At 38.5% G+C, this 19,399-nt stretch overlaps 1 protein-coding gene across 2 annotated transcripts; it reads left to right on the forward strand.

Moving 5' to 3' along the window:
* Window positions 1-357: 357 nt before the first annotated feature.
* Window positions 358-12,659, forward strand: LOC103985609 (E3 ubiquitin-protein ligase HOS1). 2 transcript variants are annotated; one of them, XM_065140896.1, is made up of 11 exons: window positions 358-612; window positions 1,208-1,598; window positions 1,711-1,845; window positions 1,946-2,121; window positions 3,555-3,971; window positions 4,059-4,217; window positions 9,286-9,807; window positions 10,315-10,446; window positions 10,971-11,671; window positions 11,892-12,093; window positions 12,176-12,659. In XM_065140896.1, exons 1-10 carry the CDS (start codon window positions 499-501, stop codon window positions 12,052-12,054), a joined length of 2,910 nt encoding a protein of 969 aa, XP_064996968.1. In that variant the 5' UTR covers window positions 358-498; the 3' UTR covers window positions 12,055-12,093; window positions 12,176-12,659. The 2 variants fall into 2 exon arrangements, with proteins under 2 accessions (XP_064996968.1, XP_009401635.2); XM_009403360.3 differs by having other exon boundaries at window positions 359-612; window positions 11,892-12,659.
* Window positions 12,660-19,399: the final 6,740 nt, after the last annotated feature.

Here is a 19,399-nt window from a genome sequence, read left to right on the forward strand (position 1 = left end):
CTCCACGGTGCCGTCCCGAGTTTTCCGGGGTGGTTGTACTGTGATAATGTCGTCGCTCGTACGAAGGGGTGGCAAGCGGTTGCCCGTCACGTGTGTGTTGTGCACCACATCGTACTTGAGGTTTCACATCTGTATCATCATGTCTCCTTTCCTGGGTCCACGTGGGTGATGCCAAAATGTATCCTATCATTGTCTAGGAAGTGCATAATAAAAATAAAAAATATTATGAGAATAAAGAAAGAAGCATCTAATAAAATGTCACGCTGCTTAATGAAGCAAGCGGATCGGTTACTCGGGTGGAAGATCCGAGTATAATAGGGTCGGTCGGATGCTGTTGCAAGATGATCCGTCGCGTCTCGGATCGGTTCGAACCGAGAGTTGGATCCATTTATCCGACATCACGGTAAATCCCGAGAAACCCTCACCACTTAGCCCTCTCAAAACCCTTTTTCGCTCGCCTCTCTCCTCCTTCCACTCTTCTCGAAGGCGAGGAGCGCCATGGAGTCGATTAGATCCGAGAGGTCTCCGTCCTCGGAGATCGGCGACGGCCGCCGAAGCGGATGGCCCTCTCTCGATCGACAGCCGCCTAACTACGCCAGCTCTGCCGTCCAGGTGCCGCCTTCATCCTTGTGTTCCCATTTGGGTTATTTCGCTTCTTATCTTTATTCTGAAACCCAAATCGTGGATTCAAGTTTTTCTTTGTGCCTTTAGAAGTCCATTTAGTTTTTTTGAACGCTTAAAGGGAAATAAATCCTGTAATATGCTGAAGGCATGCCATGCTTAGCATTTACTTGATGTCGATGATGTTGTTAAAGCGAGAGTTTCAGTAAGGCGTCTCTAGCAAAAGATATTTTTTTGAAACTTCTATAGGTCGTCACAATTATTTTGACGTGAAATAGGATTTTCGTGTTTTGCTTGGATCTTTTACAAAGGCACGTACTTCCCAGTGAGATGTCTTCTCTGACATTGCTGTGAACGTGTTAATTGACTATCTATTTGCTGAAGGTCATGGTTGTGCTGAGAATACCAAATAGGCTGGTCAGTCTAAGCACTTCTATTTAGTCATATGTCTGTTTACTTAAAACATTAGTGTTGTTATGTGAATCATGTAACCCTAATTTATTTTTTGTTTCTGAACTGTTCCTATCTGCTCTAAATTCTTATTATAGACGATGATATTCATCTAACGAGGAGAACATCATGTTAGGACGCTTTGGAGCACTTGGCATCAATTGATCTCCTAGAACTATGTAATGAAGCAAAAGTTGAGCATTGTCGAGCAACTAGGGACTTAAGCAGCTGTGGACGTTGTGTACAACATGTGCTCAACTCATGTGGACATGCCTCTTTATGTGAAGAATGCAGCAAGAGATGTGATGTTTGCCCAATTTGTAGAACCTTGATACCGAGTGATGGATGTCGACTCCGTCTTCGTCTCTACTATAAGTGCATTGAGGTTGGCCTTATCTCGAAACAGCATGATGATAGATCCCAAGAGAGAGAAGTCAGCCAAAAACATATGACGGTTCATATTGAACGGTTATATTCTCTTTTTGATGTGGCATTGAAGAACAATCTAGTTTCTTTGATTTGTCATTGTATCCTTCAGTGATTATCTTGTGTTCCTAGTGCTCATATATTTGTCTCTTACATGATATGTTTTTCTGTGATTTTGGAGTTTTCTCATTGTTACCTTGACATAGACATCAGATATTACAGATGTTTGTATGAATGAGAATGCAGTATCAAGTGACCCGGTATTTGCTTTTCTTTTGGATGAAGTGGTTGTGAAGGACTGGTGCAAAGAGACATTTAAAAATATTGTCTCTGATCTTTGTGAGATATGTATCCTGAAATATTTCAAATTTTGTCTAGTTTTATCATTGTTCGAAAACATATATTTTCATTTCAAGCAGGAACTTTGAGGGCCTTAAGAATGTTACAGACAGTCGTGGAACAGAAGCTATGAGATCTAGGGTGTCTTTGATGCAGAAGTTTGCATTGTATCTAAGTGGCCTTTCAAATGTTCTTGAGGTCATGACTTCATCATTTAAAGAAACATTTGCTGCTCAAGTTCATGACCTGCATCACCTCTTGGAGAATGTACTGAAGGCAAAGCAGGTTTAGTTTCCTTCAATTTTCTCTGTTTCATTCCTCTGGTAATGTTTACCTGTTAAGACATTATGGTTTCCCTATATCCTGTTGTTTCCAGAAATTAAGATTTAGAAATCACAATTATGATTTTCATGCACAATTTTGAGTTTTGGACTTTTGTCACTCATAAAAAATAAGATTTAGAAAGCACAATCATGCACATCAAATTTTGAATTTTGTTCTTTTGTCACTCATAACTCATACATGTTGTTGACGGGGAAGCTATACTTTTTATATGTTCTTCTCATCTTTTGTTTGACAAGCTTTTCTAAACTCTTCTATATATTTATGAGAGTGAGAGGCAAAATTTGACTTATCTATTTGTTTTGTTAAGGAAAAGGTTTGTGTTAATTTAATCTTCTGTTTGACATAGATGTTGATGTGGAGGCTATACTTTTTATATGTGTGCTGTTCTCCCCCCACTGGGCCGCATAATTCTTCGCTTCTTTTGTTAAGTTTTCTCCACTCTTCTATGTATTTATGAGGGGCAAAATTAATCTATTTGTTATGTTAAGAGAAAGGTTTGTGTTACTTGAATTCATCTTATGCTATTGAAAAATGACAAATTGGTTGGCCTTGGATGGTATACACTGAAAGGATGAACTTCACTTTTTCATTTATTGAGCACATTGATAATAGAAACTACTTTGGAAATAAAACAAACTTATTCCTAACAATCTCAAATTGCTTTTCTTAGGGGAGACTCTTTCTGAAAAAGTTTGGTCTCTTGAGTGAATGGACACATATCACGGCTCTTATATTCGCTTAAAAATTAAAACCAATAAACCATGTTGGCAATGGCTATGCATCGAATTAACCCTATGTAAATTGTTGTTCATTGCAACTTTTGTTGATCATTCTATCAATTTTATTAAAAGATGGGGTAACTGGTCCAAGTGATATATAGTAATATATATGAACAGTAAATGGAACTGCAAATGCAAGACATATTTATTAAAATTACCAAATTATTGTTTAATAGTTGGATGCTTGACATAATTCATGCATGTCTGTTGATATTTGACCTTTTCGTAAGAGATGTGAAGCTGTTGTTTGATGTTTTTGTCGTGTTAGGTAGTTGCTCATTCCAAAACATAACTAATCCAGGCCTGAGAACATTGTATGTTTTTGATGTGTGGACGAACAATGATGTCAATTTATACACAAACATTTTACGTTATCTTGAGGGGCACTGCAATGGTGTGGGTTCAAGTTGGCCTTCTTACATAAATTATTTGTAAACTCTAGTTGGAATGTTTTACTTGATCTCTCAACTTTTCATGGTGCTTTTATGCTATGCAAATTTATTTCTATTTCTTACCAACAATGTTCAAATGTAACGTGCATTTTACATTCCTGTAGAAAAATATGGCATTTTGAGTGTCTTATTTATTTTTCAGCATTTGGAGGTCATGATTTGGTGTACCAGACACCAGTTCCTTCGTGATGTTCAATCACGATTTTATAATTTAGGAAATTCTGAGGCATGGAACTTGGATGTTTATGAAAGGAAGTCAGCTGCAATTAAGAGATCATGGCCTCAGTGCTCGAGTAACTTGGTGGATTCTGCTGGGCAGCATGATAACACACTTTTTATTGAAGATGCATTATCAAATCTAGGGATAGAAGAAAGTTACGTGCAGACAGGGGTAGAAGTGGATATTTCTTGCTTGCAAGATGATAGTTCAGGATTGCTATTCCTATCCAAGATAGATATTGCAGGTGGAAATGGATATCCATTTCGGAATTTGCAAGCTGCTGCAGATATACTCTTTCTGCGTGGGACCTCTGATATGGTGGTTGCTAAACAAGCGATAGTATCCTTGATCTGCTGTTTTGTTTGGCATTGTGATCTTGATATAAATTGTATGGGCTTCTATGTTTTCTTCTTAACATGCTTTCAGTTTCTATATTATCTATTTGATCGGCATTGGAAGAGACCTGATGCGGAATGGAAACACATAGTTGATGATTTTGCTATTTCCTTTGGCATTGCTACCCATTCAGTACAGGAGTCTTTGGTTTTCTATCTCTTGGATGATCATACCCCTCAGGCTTTACAGGTAGGTAGTTGGTTTTACATATGTGGATGACATGGTTTGCTGGTTTTCTTATGCAAGTTCTTTATGCCTGAATTCACAATTTCTCTTTGTACATGCTCTGATTAAGTTGATCTAAAAGTTCTTGGACATTATGTGCAGTGTTTGAGCCTTTCTTGACAATAGTAGCATTTTATAATGTGAAAGGATGATTAGTCTTCCAAAGCAGTTCTTTTAACTACCATGCATGGTCTTTGATATATATTATCTTATAGGCTTATATTTGGATAGATCGTTTTCCCTTAAAATGTTTCAATTCCTTCTATTATTGTCATGTTGGGCCATGCCACTGTAGGAAGGAGTAAAGTAGCTTTTCCTTGTAAATGAGTGAAGTTTGAATCTGCATTGAGCATTTTCTTGAAGAATGGAGATTTATAATTGAGGATTTTGGACATTATACGCATAAAAAATGATAATATGCTATAACATTTATGCATTACTGTTGTGGAAGTGACAAACAATGAATAGCATGGTGTGTAGATGAACTAGTGAAGTCACCGGGCGCTCGCCTAGGTGTCCGGGCGAGGCGAGGTCCGAGTACCTTGTAAGTGGTCTAGGCAGGCACTTTCAATTGGGCGCAATCTAGGTGCCAAGTGACTCAAGCGCCCACCTAAGGCAAATTGAACCAGGGTTGAGCCTAATCTAAATAGGCTTGATCGTTGATTTGTTTCGATCACTTCCACACCCCGCATCCTCTCTCACACACACAACCGCTGCCCACCTTGGAAGAACTAGGTGACGAACTATGCTGTGGTGATTTCCTCTCCATCGGTAAACGGTGGCGACATCTTCCTCTTTGTCTGCAAATGGTGATGGTCTCTTCCTTCGGTAAGAGGCTTTCATGCAAGTGTGATGGCCTCTTCCTCCTTCACTGCAGCCGGCCTCCTCCCCCCTCCTCCTCCTCCTCCGCAACCCTCGATGGCACCCCTCTCCCTCCTACTCCATAGCCTCAGCCCCCAACAGCACTCATCTCCATCTTACTCCACCATAGTTGCCCCCTCCCCCCTCCTTTTCCTTCATAGCCTCTAACAACATCCCCCTCCCTCCTCTACAGTCACCTCTGCCACAGCCCCCAACAACACCCCTCTCCCTGCTCCTATGCTCCTATTTCACCGCAGCCGCCTTCCCCCACTCCTCTCCTCCTGCACTGCAGCCCCCAACAGCTCCTTCCTTTCTCTCTTAAGCTCAAGAAACAATTGAACCATGAGACATTAAATGACACCAAGGGTTGGTCTGTAACGTCACTCTTCTTGGCAAAGTAGAGAGAGGGAAGAAGTGATGGTGATAATGCCATCCGTAACATCAATAGCAGTTCCGTGGATTGTCAGGAACATACAAGACCATCGCATTAGTCTTGAATTGTATGTCTCTCGAGTGCTTGAGAGAACATGGTCATGAATTATACCTTCTCCCTTTTGAAGAAGATCAAAGATCAAGTGGAGAGAATACATGCATCCAAGCCCATACAAGCAAATACCTAAAGTCCTACAGTGTTAATAGTAGTGAGTGCATTGTCCCATTGAAGCTTTGGGGGAGGAATCAATCAGTGGAGAGGGTAAACTCATGCTGCAATTCTTTTGTCCTCGAGCTGATGTGATCAGTGATGGATGATTGTGGCAGTATGCTTGCTAATCTTGTTTAGTTTTGCTATTTTTTGTTATTGAATATAGATAATGTAATTTAATACCTTACATAAGTATAATTTGATGTGCCATTTTTATTTTAATTATCATATTTATCGATAATGATATATATTGTTAAACTTTTAATATTCGGGAGCATCTCGCTTCGCTTGGGCAAGCACTTAGCATCTTGGGCATTTGGTATCTTGGCGCCTTTTAGTGTCTAATGCTTTTGACTACACTGGTGGAGACCACATATATCTTTGGCTTTCATCGATAATATTTGTCCTCAAGGTTCTACATATCGGGTAAGCGGACCCATGCTGGTCCATGGAGGGATTGGTACTGGCATGGTACATGTTGGCTTACCTGTGGCACCATGGCATGGTGAAACACTGGTTTTAGCTAGCTGAAATTATAAAAAGATCTTATTTTAAGGTTCTTTCCCACCTTTGATATATACAAACATGTTTTCTAAAATTAAATTGTTATCGGTTTACAAATTAAACAAATATTGTATTGCAACATATATTGGAAAAATATTACAAGTTGTATTTAAAGAAGCCAACGTATACAAATAAGTCTTGTTTCCTAAATAATTAAGAAAAATAAGTATGATGTTATACTTGCTCATGTCACCAAATTGATCGTTGTGAGTTCACAATGTGGGCTGAGGTCCCCAATGAGAATTCATTATGAATTGGTACAGGATGTTGGCAGGACCCATGAGGGAAACTCCTATCATGACATCTGATATTGATAAACTGTGCCTTAAATCCAATAATGTGGTGGCGGTTGTCAACTCATCGACGTGAACCACTTGTGTGGTACGAGGTACGTCAGGCAAGTAGGATCATTGTAAGTGCTTCTGTGTAGGATATAGTGCTCTAGATACTCTTGTCATTGTATTATTGTTGTGTCGGAAAGGGCATCCAATTTCGAAAAAAAAAACCATCACCATGCATCTTTTGGCATAAGGATTCAAGGTAGTGTCAAGACTGATAATACAAGGACCTATTATTTGATTCGATATCATGTAGGCTGCGTGTCATATCCTCGTTTGAACCCAACATAAACAACGTTTCTCTTTCCTTTATCTTTGTGGTTATAAATGAGCCTTATGGACCCTCATCTATGATTTGCTTCAACTGAAATAATGCTCTTTGATCCATGCTCTTCTGTGTCTAAGTAGGGGGAACATGAGGTTGGATATTGGTCACATTATCGGCGGACATATTGTTGTTCACGTCTCTACTATCTTCGTGGACCTTATAGAGTGCAAATCGTGGTCACATTCAACTGGACTTATTGCTTATTGATTGTGCCTAACAAATCAATTGAGTGTGAAGCCTGACCCTTTCCCCTGCTGCAATTGCTGCATGTCGGACCCTACTATTGCTACCATGACCCTGGATGACTGATTATCCGAAATCTAGACATGTTCCCAACATCAATCTATTCCTCAGTATGCACCACATCCTTTGTCTTCTGTCATTCCTCATCCTTAATTGCTCATAGAATGAAATGATACAGACATTGACAGTTTCCTGGCTCATCCAATATTGAATCGGTAAGCCTGCTAGGTTGACCTAATCAAACATCAAATCCAAGTCATCATCATAGAGCTGGAATTGAAAAGATCAACCTCAGATACTGATTCCTTATTATGCTAATACAACGTAGCCTCAGTGCATCATATAATGGACATAGATTAATTATCACACACACACAGACACATATATATGTGTGTGTGCGCGCGCACGCGCGTGCGTGTGTGTAAGAGTTGATTGGGTGCTTTTGTATGACTCAAAGTGAACCAAATAGCAGGCATTTGCCGAAACATTTTGTCCTTGTAAATTCATAAAGGAGATCCAAGTGATTATGAATAATATATATGTGCTTCGAGTTATCTATCTGTAGGCTTTGTGAAAGGAGGTAGTGTATAAATATGAATGCTTCAAGGTACATATTTTTCTAGTGGACAGGAGGCACATTAGTTTATAAGTTGGTCACGTGCAGAGCGAGGACTGATTGAGTCATTGATTCTTGCCATATGGGTTACATCAGTGATAAATTACTATTTTGGACCTTTGCTCTCAAAAACCTAATTTATTCTAGTTGATCATTTTTTTACACTCAGTTTCATAAATCAGGTATCATGATCTATTAACACTTCAAAACTTATAGTTACATTGTGATACTTGTTGGACAATGTTGAGCTTGATTGAGGACTGTTCATTGTGTCCAATCTGGTCATTGACTGGGTAAGTAGATCAGGTTAGTACTCTTTTTGCTGATCAAAGTTTGGATTTATAGTTAGCTTAGCTAGATTGATATCAGATTTGACAAAGTCAAAGTACAGTATATTCTACCAAGGTTTAGAATACTGCCCTAACATCTCTGCAATCCTCACATGTGGACCATGGAATCGACATTGTTGGAACTTAAGCTATAGCCATACGCAACCCACACATATTATAAGAAAACATAATTTTTGTTCATTTGTGGATCTTCAATTACTCAAAAAAGAAAGAGGCAATGTACAAAATTAAAGAAGGATGCAATAAAGAAAAATTACATCCATAAAGCGAAACATACCAATCATTTTAGCTTTCCTTCTTTTGGGAAGATGTAGTTCATATCTGTTTTGTCAAACAATCTTCTTTTGATAAATTATATGATTGACAAACTTCCATCTTTGTATGTTCTTTGGTTAAGTAGAAACTTTCTTGTTAGGATAAGATCTTCAATTAACCCAAGACATGACCTTTCTTTTTTTCCAGAATGCTCAATCTAACCTGTTATTTGTCTCCTCCTTTCTTTAAAGTGGCTTCCATTTTCTTTTTCCTTGGGCAATATTGGTAACCGATATAGTCCCATGGAAGGTGTCTTCTTTTGGCAAGTTATGACATTTGCAAAAATTCCCTATAAAATTAATAATATGTATTCAATGAGAAATATATTGAGATGGTCCTGCATCACTGTTGATATGGTAAGCCACCTTTTTTTTAAGGTCTAGTTCATATCTTTTGTTGCCATTGAGTTGAAATAGAATATTTGCCTTCAAATATAACTTCCTTTCTTAGCAGCTGCATAGAACATTGTGAATTCAGCACTTGAAATGCCATCCCTTGTCTTAGGTCAACATAATTAGAAGTGATGTTCATAAAATGTACTGCAATTTATCTTGAATCCATCCCTTTGTTTTCTAACTTTTAAGTTTTGTTTGGTTATATAATGAACATAGTATGGTCACTGTGATGTATATGAAATATTTTCTTAGGACATCCATTAATGTGATAGACTGTCCAGATTTAATATCCTTGATTCTTTCACTTTTTTTGTCCCCTTTTGCTACTTTCTCTTCAATAATTGTGTTGATATTGGTTGGTCCTGCAATTTGATGACAGGAAGCTATAAATCTTCTCCCTGAAGTTGCTGGCCCAGAAATACATCCGAAGATAGCTCAAGTTCTCTTAGAACGTCAGCGTGCTGACGTCGCCTTGTCTATTTTACGTTGCAGTGGGCGTGATGGAGGCTTGTCTAATATAAACACTGATAATGATTTCCCACAGCATGAGTTCCTAGGCGAGGCAATAACAGCAGTTAGAGTTAGAATTGAGTGTGGGCTTCTGACAGAAGCCTTTATGTTTCAGAGGATGCAGTGTTCAAAAGCTAAAGACAAAAACTTGAAGTATAAATTGGATATAGGATTTTCCAACTCTTCAAACACCGAGTTCTGGATATACCTCACTGAAGTTTTGGTAACTGAAATTTGCCATCTCTGTATTCGGAGGAACTTGGTAGACAGAATGATTGAGTTCCCTTGGAACTCTGATGAGGAGAAGCATCTCCACAAGTGTCTCTTTGATCATGGTTCTCAAAATCCTTCATCAACATGTGGTAGTCTTTTAGTGGTCTTCTATCTTCAGGTGATTTCGAAGTTCTCACAGCCAATTCCATTTTTCTAATAAATTACAACTTGCTATACTGCTATTATCTAAAATCAAAGCTAATTCATCATTATTTTATAAATACTTGACATATTGGATCTTATTATTGGTGTTCTTATGTGGAGGTATTATCTGCTTCTTAAGATTGCTGGTGCTTCAGAAATTATTTGACTTGTGTAGTATATTGCATAACCTGCTTTACTTTGTAGTCGAGTTTCTCATTAAGTCTAACAATTTGTGCACTCCTGGTGGCATAGCTTCTTTTGCTTTTATATTTTTAATTCTTATGGTTTTTCTTGCACCATTATGCCTTTTCAAAAGTTCTTATTGTTATTTTCATTTTTTTTTACTATGGTTAATGCTAAAGTAATGGAGAGTGGTATTACATATAGCATCGATAAAATTATGTGCATAAACATCTTTTTTTCAATTAATCTCATGTCTATTAAATTGTATATTCTAATTTTTTTTCTTTTTTTTTCTCAGCGTTATAGATTCACAGAGGCATATCTAGTCAATCGTGATATTCAGACCATGGAACAGACAATTCTAGAGTCTGCAAATGAAGATGTTGCTTCTAGGGTACAGTTGATATGTCAGTGGAGGGAAGGATTGATTGTAAGTTACTTTTGGCATGTTAATATACTTGAATTTGCTTACCTTTGTGCATGCAATATCTGTCATTTTTTGTCCATATTGTGATTGTTCATAGGACAGCTTGCTGCTAGTGTTTGTATCTTTCATTATTCTTTTTTAAGCAGTTACATCAATAATCTTCAGAACTTAACTAATTTCATAACTTCAAGGTTAAGATGCTTAACAAAGTAAGATAACAAAAAAATCTGTTTTAACTGAGCCAGAGACAAATTAAAGCCATTGTTATTGCTATAAGTGTGTGATAGCTTCATCATAGAATGAAGTAAAGCCCAACATAATGTCCATGTTGTTGGCCAAAATACCTTTGTTGTAACTGGTTTTAGGTCAAAAGTATTATTACTAATATTTTTGTATTTTACCAGAAGTTCTCTAGGGGCATAATTAGTTCAGCTTCTGCATAGGGCATGTGTATGCTAAGAATTCTAAACATATATGTCTACATTCTTTTCTTTTTTGACTCTAAAAGTTATTTACTTTGTCAACAGGATAAATGTCTCGATTTGCTGCCTGAGGTACAACGGCAGAACATATTGGCTGAAAATGTCACTGATTATGGTCATGTTTCTTTAGAAGATGTTCAGATGTCTTTAGTATCTGATTTATCCAATGCACAGCCAAATCTTTCTACCATCCCAAATAACTCCTCTGTCGTTCTTCAAACAAATTCAAGTTCTTATGCTTTGAGAAAATCTAATGCACCTGCAGCAAGCCCTATGCATGACAACAATTTTGGGACTGCAAGCAAGGTTCCATCTGCTATCCAACGGAGGCTTCTTGTGTCTTTTGAAAGCCCGTCTGCCAATATGAATGCAGAAGCTACTGATGGAGCATATTCGTCATATCCCTTTAATGGAGTAATCCCATCATCTAATGATACTAATGTTAGAGACATGATGTGGCAAGCTAACATGAAACAAGCATTTCAACCTGTTGATGGTGACCATTCTGTAAAGTTTCACCATGGTTCTAAAGCTAAGCCCACAAGAGGGCCGAATTCAAGTGCAGCAAGAGTGCTTCGGAATGAAAACCCGCGGCTTGTTTTTCCCAGAGTCACTTCAGCAGACCATTGTCATGATGGCTCTCGGAAGGAGTCTGTTCATGACCCAATTCAAAGTTCCAGACGTTACAATCTGCCTGATGGATCATTGACCATGATTTCAAGGGAGGCTAATGCGAGTTCATGGAGGTAATTTTCTGTCTAATGGGAATGTATCTTGGAGGAATTTTCGATGCATGACTTGTTTAAGTAGCATAAAATCTGAATTTTATTGACCCGAGGTTTGGGATAAAAGTGGTCTCATCATTTGATTTCTTTTATTGATTAGTTATCAGCGGCAGACTCATGATACCTGGAACCTGCTGCTTTTTTTAGCTTTGAATTAACTGGATTTTTTTTTCCTATGTAGTTTTGGAAGGAGTGATATCCCTGAAGATAAAGGCCGGATGGTTGGGTCAAGGTGGAGATCTGATGAATCTAGTGAAGATGAAGAGGATTTCGAGTCTGCCAAGTTGACGGTTGGTGGAGCTTCCGCTACAAGTAGAAGGCGACCCAGGCTTTTCAGAAGATGATGTTCAAAGTGGACGTGAAGCATGATTGGACTTTTCCGAGTATGTAGTAATTACTCTCTGCTATCATTGGTCATTATGCACAAGCAGGTCTGAGAGTGAGGAAGTATTAATTCAACTGCAGAAAGAGCTCCACCATCAATCAAGGTGCACTGTGAATGCTCGTCTGCTGAACATACTAATAGGAGCTCCCACGGTGCTGAAGCTTATAAACTTCTATCGGGGCAGGTGTATCAATTGTTTCATGTGCAAGCCAAGAAATTGGGATGACATATGTGGGGATTGTTGCCATATTTGGGATCATCTTTGCCTCGTACCTTCTTTGGTTTGATAAATGAGATCAACTACCCTCCAAGAGGATGTGATGCTGACACTGTTTCTTTCAGAATTTGTGGAAATTTGTATGGGATGTATGTTGTTAACAGCACTTGTAGAAGCATTCACAAGAAAACATAATTAGTACGTGATGGGGATTGAGCAGGATAGTAATCAAAATACTAGGTTTTGATGAGGCTGCTGCATATATAGAAATATCCACAATTTCAGATTCAAAAGGACAATATTTTGTTATGTTTATCATATTTTAGCTGGTGAGTTGGGATTGTTTATTTCTAGAATGTGAGCCTTGTGATCTTGTGTAGAATTCTACAGTGAATATTAGCTCAAATGATTGGAGATCATTTGAACAGATCAGATCGGAATTGGACCAAAAGAATGATTCTGTAAGAAAATGACAGATTGACTGGTTCCTCGGTCAAAGTCAAAATTCTTTACCTGAAGTCACCAGGCTGTGTGCTTCATGATGCACGATACTGCGGGCGGGGACAAAACGCCCCGTCAGATTCCTAGTCGCACGAATCATAATGCAAGAACGCAGAGATCCAGCCGTCGACTGGCGCTGACGACGACAAAAATCGACGTTTCCTTCCGACCGTCGTAGCTAACAGACAGCGGCAAACACTTGTTTTCCGTCGTTGATTTTACACTGGCGGTTTACTCATGCGATGATCAGATGCTTTTGGAGAGAATCATTGGGGAACAGCGACATGTGATGGTAGAAATTTTGTTGGGGTGACTACGACACGTCTCGTTCGTCTTGAGGTACAAAGGAGGAGGGAGGGGAATGCTCTCGTTTTGAGTTCCCCTCTTCCCTCTTCGCCGCCGACTTCTAGCACCCGGTCTTGTCGAGTATGTCGTCGGTAAGCGATCCCTTCGGTTCCAGATTTCATGCGTCTGTTCTCGTCGATTTTGTGGTTGCTTTTCGGTCAATTAAGCCTCCTCCAACTTCTGGTTCTTTCTCACGATCGGAAGTGCCGAGATGGTTCTCCTCCTTTTCTTGATTTCGTTTCTGCAAATAGGACTGAGAAATCATTCGTAAATCTCAGTAATCAGGGCGGGTCTGGGAAATGAGATAAGTATAGGTTCTTGTTACGGATCGGCTTATAGTTACGTTCGCGGATCGACAGTCGAATGTTTCGAGAGAATGAGATTGATGTCTCGATTCGATTGTTTTACATTGTAACAATAGAGAATCTTACATGATTTTAATGAGTTATGTCTTTCAGAATTTGATAGATAATTGCTAAGAGTTCATGATTTTATACAAGTATACATTTGAAAGAAATAAAAGTGTGTTAAAATTTTGTTAGTTTTCCTGTTGTATTCCTTACACTTATGGTCCTTGTTCCCCTAAAGAACAGCTTATTCTATGCCTGCCTCTCAGTTAGCTATGTTAGTTTCCCATTTATGTCTTTACTAAGAACTGTTGTTTAACCTGTCTTCATTGAGCCTGTTCATGATTACTGCAGAGTGTTCATTGTTCTTCATAAATAAATGTCATTTTTTTCATCTTCCTTACATTTTTCTCATTGAAATTGAATCAGTGACAATGCAATCACTTAGTTTATTGCTAATATTGATTTTTCTAAATCCTTCTTACATCGGCACCTTCTAGTGCCATCAGATGCCCATTGGCTATTAGGTGTTTACTTGAGCATCTTGCATCCAGCTTGACTGCATATTAAGAAAAGATATCCTTGACGCCTGACATACATGAACTGCTTTTAAGATATGTGCATTCCTTAATAGCGTTCAATTAATGCATCTGGATGAATGCTGATGTTTTATCATTCCAGTGTTCTCATTCTTCTTATGCAGAGGCACTATAACATGTGTCAAGCATATATATGCCTGTGTCACACATCCATTAATTGCGTGTATTTTCTGTTTAATGAGTCTCAATTATGAACGAAAGGGAGTACAATCATCTTTAGTTTTCTTGTCTGAGTTGGGCCAGACTTGGTTGGACAAACAAGGTTCCATCATGTATTCATATTCATAAATATTGCTCTACTTTGCTTTTCAAATATGGATATGAACATATCTTGATATGGCCCGAGTTGAATAATCATATATGAAAATATGCTTACAAGTACTACAACTGAAAAGAAAAAGAATAAAAGTGTGAACAACTATTAGATATATTCGACATTTTTTTTAACCACTTGTCCCCAAGATATGCTCGGTTAGGAGAACTATTGTGAAAACCCAGTTTTTACCAATTCGATTGTGTTTTTGGACGTCTGACTTCTTTTTATTTCTCTTTCATTTGTGTTTCTTGTTGATTCAGAGTTTAGAACAACCCATGGCTTCAAGAATTCTAATTGCTTAACATGTGGTGATCCTGGCCGTACGCTTTATGTTAGGGGTTTAAAATCTGGATATGCATTACCTGTTTGAGTAAGGAAGATTTTATTTGCTCAAGACATCCAATTGGAGTATGTGAAGTACAAGTAACCTAAGTAATCAGATAAGCGCTACCTAAGTTTAGGTGCATGATTCTTCCTGCTTTTTTCAGAATTGTACCTATTATCAGGATTTAATCATGGAATGTAGGGGGATACTGAGATTTTTTACCATACACACCAACCTTTCTTCTTTTCTCTCCTTTTCTCTTCTGCTCTACCTCTGAACATATTTCTGTCACTTGTTTATAGAAAGAGGTATATTTCTTCTTTCTCTTTGTATCCACTTGGTATTAAAACTTTCAACATTTCGTCTTCCTAGCAGCAATTTCCTGCTGTGGTGCAACCTTGTCCACTTTAGTCTTAATCATCAGATAATCCGATATTTGTGAAGACCAGTTGAAGTCTATAATCATCTCCTCCTCATTCAAAGTCTTCTTTTGAGCATCTACCAGTTCAGCCCCATGCTTTTAACTTGACGTGCAAAGTCACTCTTGCTTTGAAGTTTGATCCTTTGGAGATCACTACCACTGTTTGTCTCCTTTAGAATAAAAAAAATTCATCATATAGGAACTCTGGTACAGTACCAAATATTTGTGCATTCTTACTCCAATATAACTTAGAGAACCCCACCTGTTCATGCTGATCACAACTGGAACCAAAATGTTACAGCTCCATCTTTTGCTTCTTCCTTTATTAGTTTGGTTGCAATAATGTGCTTGTTAACACAAAGGCGTCTTAAAAAAGAAAAAAAAAAAAGAAGGAAGAACATAAAGACATCTGCTGTATGTAAACTCAAAACTTGTTTGGGACATATGGTTTAGTCATTTCAAATTGTCCCAACGCCACAAATTTGCAAGGCATTTTATTCTTTCTTGCGTGAATTGAAAGCACTCTCTCATGCTAAAACATAAAGGATTTTGACTTAGAAGCTGATCATATTTGCAGGTATATAAGAGAAAATTATGTTCCTGTAGTTCTTTATAATTTTCCAGATATCATGGACCATCTGAACTCTGCACCTTAGGAACCAACTTATATTTACAAAGTTATTTGATGTCAAATGTCCCTATTTTTCTTGTATTTTTCAACAATCTTTCCATTTATTTGATGTCGTAGCTTCAATATAAAGTCAATGATATCTAATGTTCAAAATGAGACTGACATGTGAAATCATTTGCTTTTGCACAATATTTTACATGTTAATGTTGATAATATAATTTTGTCTGAAGTAATTTGTATCATACTTACTAGCACATGTTTAGGAGTTAATCGACTTTAAAAATAACTAACCTAGTGAAACTTTACGCTTCAATTCATCAGATGCAATTCATGATGCTTTTTAACTGCCAAAACTAAATGCTATATCAAAATAATTTAGCCTGAGCCTACTATTTGCTTTCTCTCAATTACGTGGAAGAAAGGCATCAAATACTTGCTATAAGCTCTTGTGTGGAGGACTAGGAAAATTAGAGGTGTAAGTAAGACACATTTGGATGAGCTAACATGGTGCACTATGTTATACTTGGAAGCAGTATCTTTGAGAGGTTAAGCAATTCCAAAAGTTATCTTATGTTACGAGCAGTGAGAAACTGAAGAAAATTCTGATTCTTACTTGTATGGGATGGTCCTTCCCCTATATTCCAATAATTGTACTTTGGCAGACTGGTAATATATTTAATTGTTATCATTGGCATGTGCAAAGGTCAAATTTTCACCAACCCAATGTCCATAACATCCAAGCTACCCTGTCATTGGCATCAGTTGGGTCATTGACATATATATACTTGGTGTTTGATGAAGAAAGAAATGTGCATTTTGTAAAATATTATATGAAAATATATTTTGTTAAGAGGGCGTTGACTTATGCAGATGGTGTCATAAAAAAGCTGGATTAAACATCATGAATAATTGGGGATAGTTTTGGTTTAAGATATAAATAAGAGAAGATCCCTAAATGCACTAGTTAGTAGAGGTAGAAAACCCAAGAATTATTTTTGAGAAACGATAAAAGTAGAATTGATAGCTCTTGGTTCAACTAGCGATATTGCCCTTGACAAAGTTCAAATATGGGAAAATATTCATGCATTCAAAATTTAAATACTTGGGACCGTATGACTTGTTGTTCAACATCATTTTATCAAGTGCTGATAAAAAATTCTTCACTATGTCATCTCATGTATATTTTGCTCTTGGATGTTTGAGACAAAATTCACTAGAAATTGTTTGCTTGATTCTTGCTGCTGCTGCTTTCTTTCTCGCCTATTCGCAATCTGGTTTTTCCCTTCAGTCTCTTGTAGTTGTTGTCATCCCTTACATTTTATTTTATTTACTTGAGGGCATCAGGAGAGGGGTCAACCACTGCCCAAGTTTGGGGAGTGGGATGTCAATAATCCTGCCTCAGCTGATGGGTTCACTATTATTTTTAACAAAGCTCGAGATGAGAAGAAAACAATGTGGATGCTTTACAACCAGATGAAACCTATCAATATCCAACAAAAAGTGTATGATTCTATCTTTTGCCATTTCATCTTCGTTCCTGATCTCTGGACATTTGTTTAAATGAAAAGGGGAAAAAAATTTCATGATCACACGCATTTCAATTCAAAGTAGCTTGCACTATCATCTTGATTTGATACAGAGAAAATGGTTTTGCTGCGGTTGAATGCCAGTGCTAGAGCCATTGGTTGGTATAGCAGGGATAAAGAAATTTTATAGTGAGGTACAGATGCTATCTACAAATTATTATGTTCGATCGTCCATGTGTATAAACGTAGTACTATCTTTATTTCAGTTCTGTCATATTATGTTTTGTCATTTGGATCCGAGGGTAAATTAACAAGAGCAGTCCTCTTGCTTGCAACGTTGTGAAACCTTGATTTGTGGGTTAATAACAGATTAGTCATTGTTGTTAGCTATCTTTAATATCTTGATTTTTATATTTTAAAAAGTTATATTAGAATATCTATGTTGAATCTCGGATTTTGATGATGAAGTCAATTGTCATTTGTTGTCTAATCTATGTGTTGAGATAAGTGTGCAGGATTATCTACGATGAAAGTTAGACAAGCAGCAGGAGTTGCGCCAGAGTCAAGTTCATGATCACATTGGAAGTTCGAGAGTTCGACGGAAGTTCGGACGGTCGTCGGAGGTTCTGCGAGAACAGATCCGAGAAGTCCAGAAGCTTGCCAAGCGAAGCTCGTCGGAACTTGCCAAGTGGATCGTCGCAAAGTCCAGGAGTTTGCCGGAAGTCCGCAGGAGCATTACCGAGGGTTCATCGGATGATCGACGGAAGTTCGCCGGAAACTCGCCGGAAGAAGCGATTGACGCACCGAAGCAAAGCTGCAGAAATTGTCTTAGATTTAATCGTAGTTAGCACGTTGATTAAGTTGGAAAATGAGAGGTGATCCCTTTGGCTTAATCTTGGGGCAATTGGGCCCCTGAAAGACTGAAATTGGGCAGAATGGAACTAACCATTCGGACCCTAATTGCACCAGGAGGTGCAACCGCCTAGGCCAGGAGGTGGCACCGCCTGGGCTAAGCCTCCCAGCGAGACTAGGCGGTGCAACCTCCCCAGCCGAGAGGTGGCACCGCCTGAGCTCAGTCTTCGAGCAAGACTGGGCGGTGCAACCTCCCTGACAGAGAGGTGGCACCGCCTGAGCTCAGTCTTCGAGCAAGACTGGGCGGTGCAACCTCCCTGACAGAGAGGTGGCACCGCCTGAGCTCGGTCTTCGAGCTCTGCCAAGCGGTGCAACCTCTCCAGTCAAGAGGTGCAACCGCTTGATCCCGGAATTCCGGGATTTGATCGTTTTGAGCTCGAAATTTGAATTGGGTTGGGGCCTATAAATACCCCACCCATTCAGCACTGAAAAGATACAGACCTACACCGAAATCTTGATCTTTTCTATGATTCTAAGAGCTCAAAAGTGTTGTAAAGCCTTTAAGTCTCCTCCTTCTGTTCTTCAAGTTCTTGAGTTGTAAAGTGAGGAGAGAAAGGTCTGTAAAAGGTTGTCTCCTGAGCCTGTCAAAAGGAGAGAAACTGTAAAAGGGCAGTTGGCCTTCGCCTATTGAAGGAAGGCCTCTAGTTGACGTCGGTGACCTCGTCGGTGGAGGAAGCCAAAAGTGGAGTAGGTCAAGACTGACCGAACCACTCTAAATCTCTGGTTTGCGTTTATTTTGAGCACTTTATCATTACTGCAAACCTCCTTCATAACTACTGCTTTCTGCGCTTTTACGAACAAGTTCTAAGTGCTGTTCTTTCAGAATCTGCATTCAGACGTAAATCGGTGTTTTCGTACATTACAGTTTACGTTTACGTTTTGATTCTGCAAAACTGTCTTCTGCGTCTTCACGAACAAGTTTCTAAGTGCTGATCTTTCCAAATCTGTTTTCAGACGTAAACCAGTGTTTTCGTGCGATATTTACATTGTAGTTTACGTTTACGCCTTGATTCTGCAAAACTGTCTTCTGCACTTTTACGAACGAGTTTCTAAGTTCAGATCCCTTTGAAACTGCGTCTAGACGTAAAATTGCGTTTAGACGTAAAACTGTCCAAACTGTGTTTAGACGTTTTAGACGTAAACTGAGTTTAGACGTAAATCTGC

This window comes from Musa acuminata, chromosome BXJ1-1 (assembly GCF_036884655.1).
Source record: "Musa acuminata AAA Group cultivar baxijiao chromosome BXJ1-1, Cavendish_Baxijiao_AAA, whole genome shotgun sequence".
Classification (NCBI taxonomy): Eukaryota; Viridiplantae; Streptophyta; class Magnoliopsida; order Zingiberales; family Musaceae; genus Musa; species Musa acuminata.

What these genes read in the sequence shown, in the direction of transcription:
- LOC103985609 (XM_065140896.1), top strand. Translation starts at nt 499, where the DNA reads ATGGAGTCGATTAGATCCGAGAGGTCTCCGTCCTCGGAGATCGGCGAC. An exon ending in ATACCCCTCAGGCTTTACAG is followed by an intron (nt 4,218 to 9,285) that starts GTAGGTAGTTGG and finishes ATTTGATGACAG; the next exon opens with GAAGCTATAAATCTTCTCCC. An exon ending in TAGTGGTCTTCTATCTTCAG is followed by an intron (nt 9,808 to 10,314) that starts GTGATTTCGAAG and finishes TTTTTTTCTCAG; the next exon opens with CGTTATAGATTCACAGAGGC.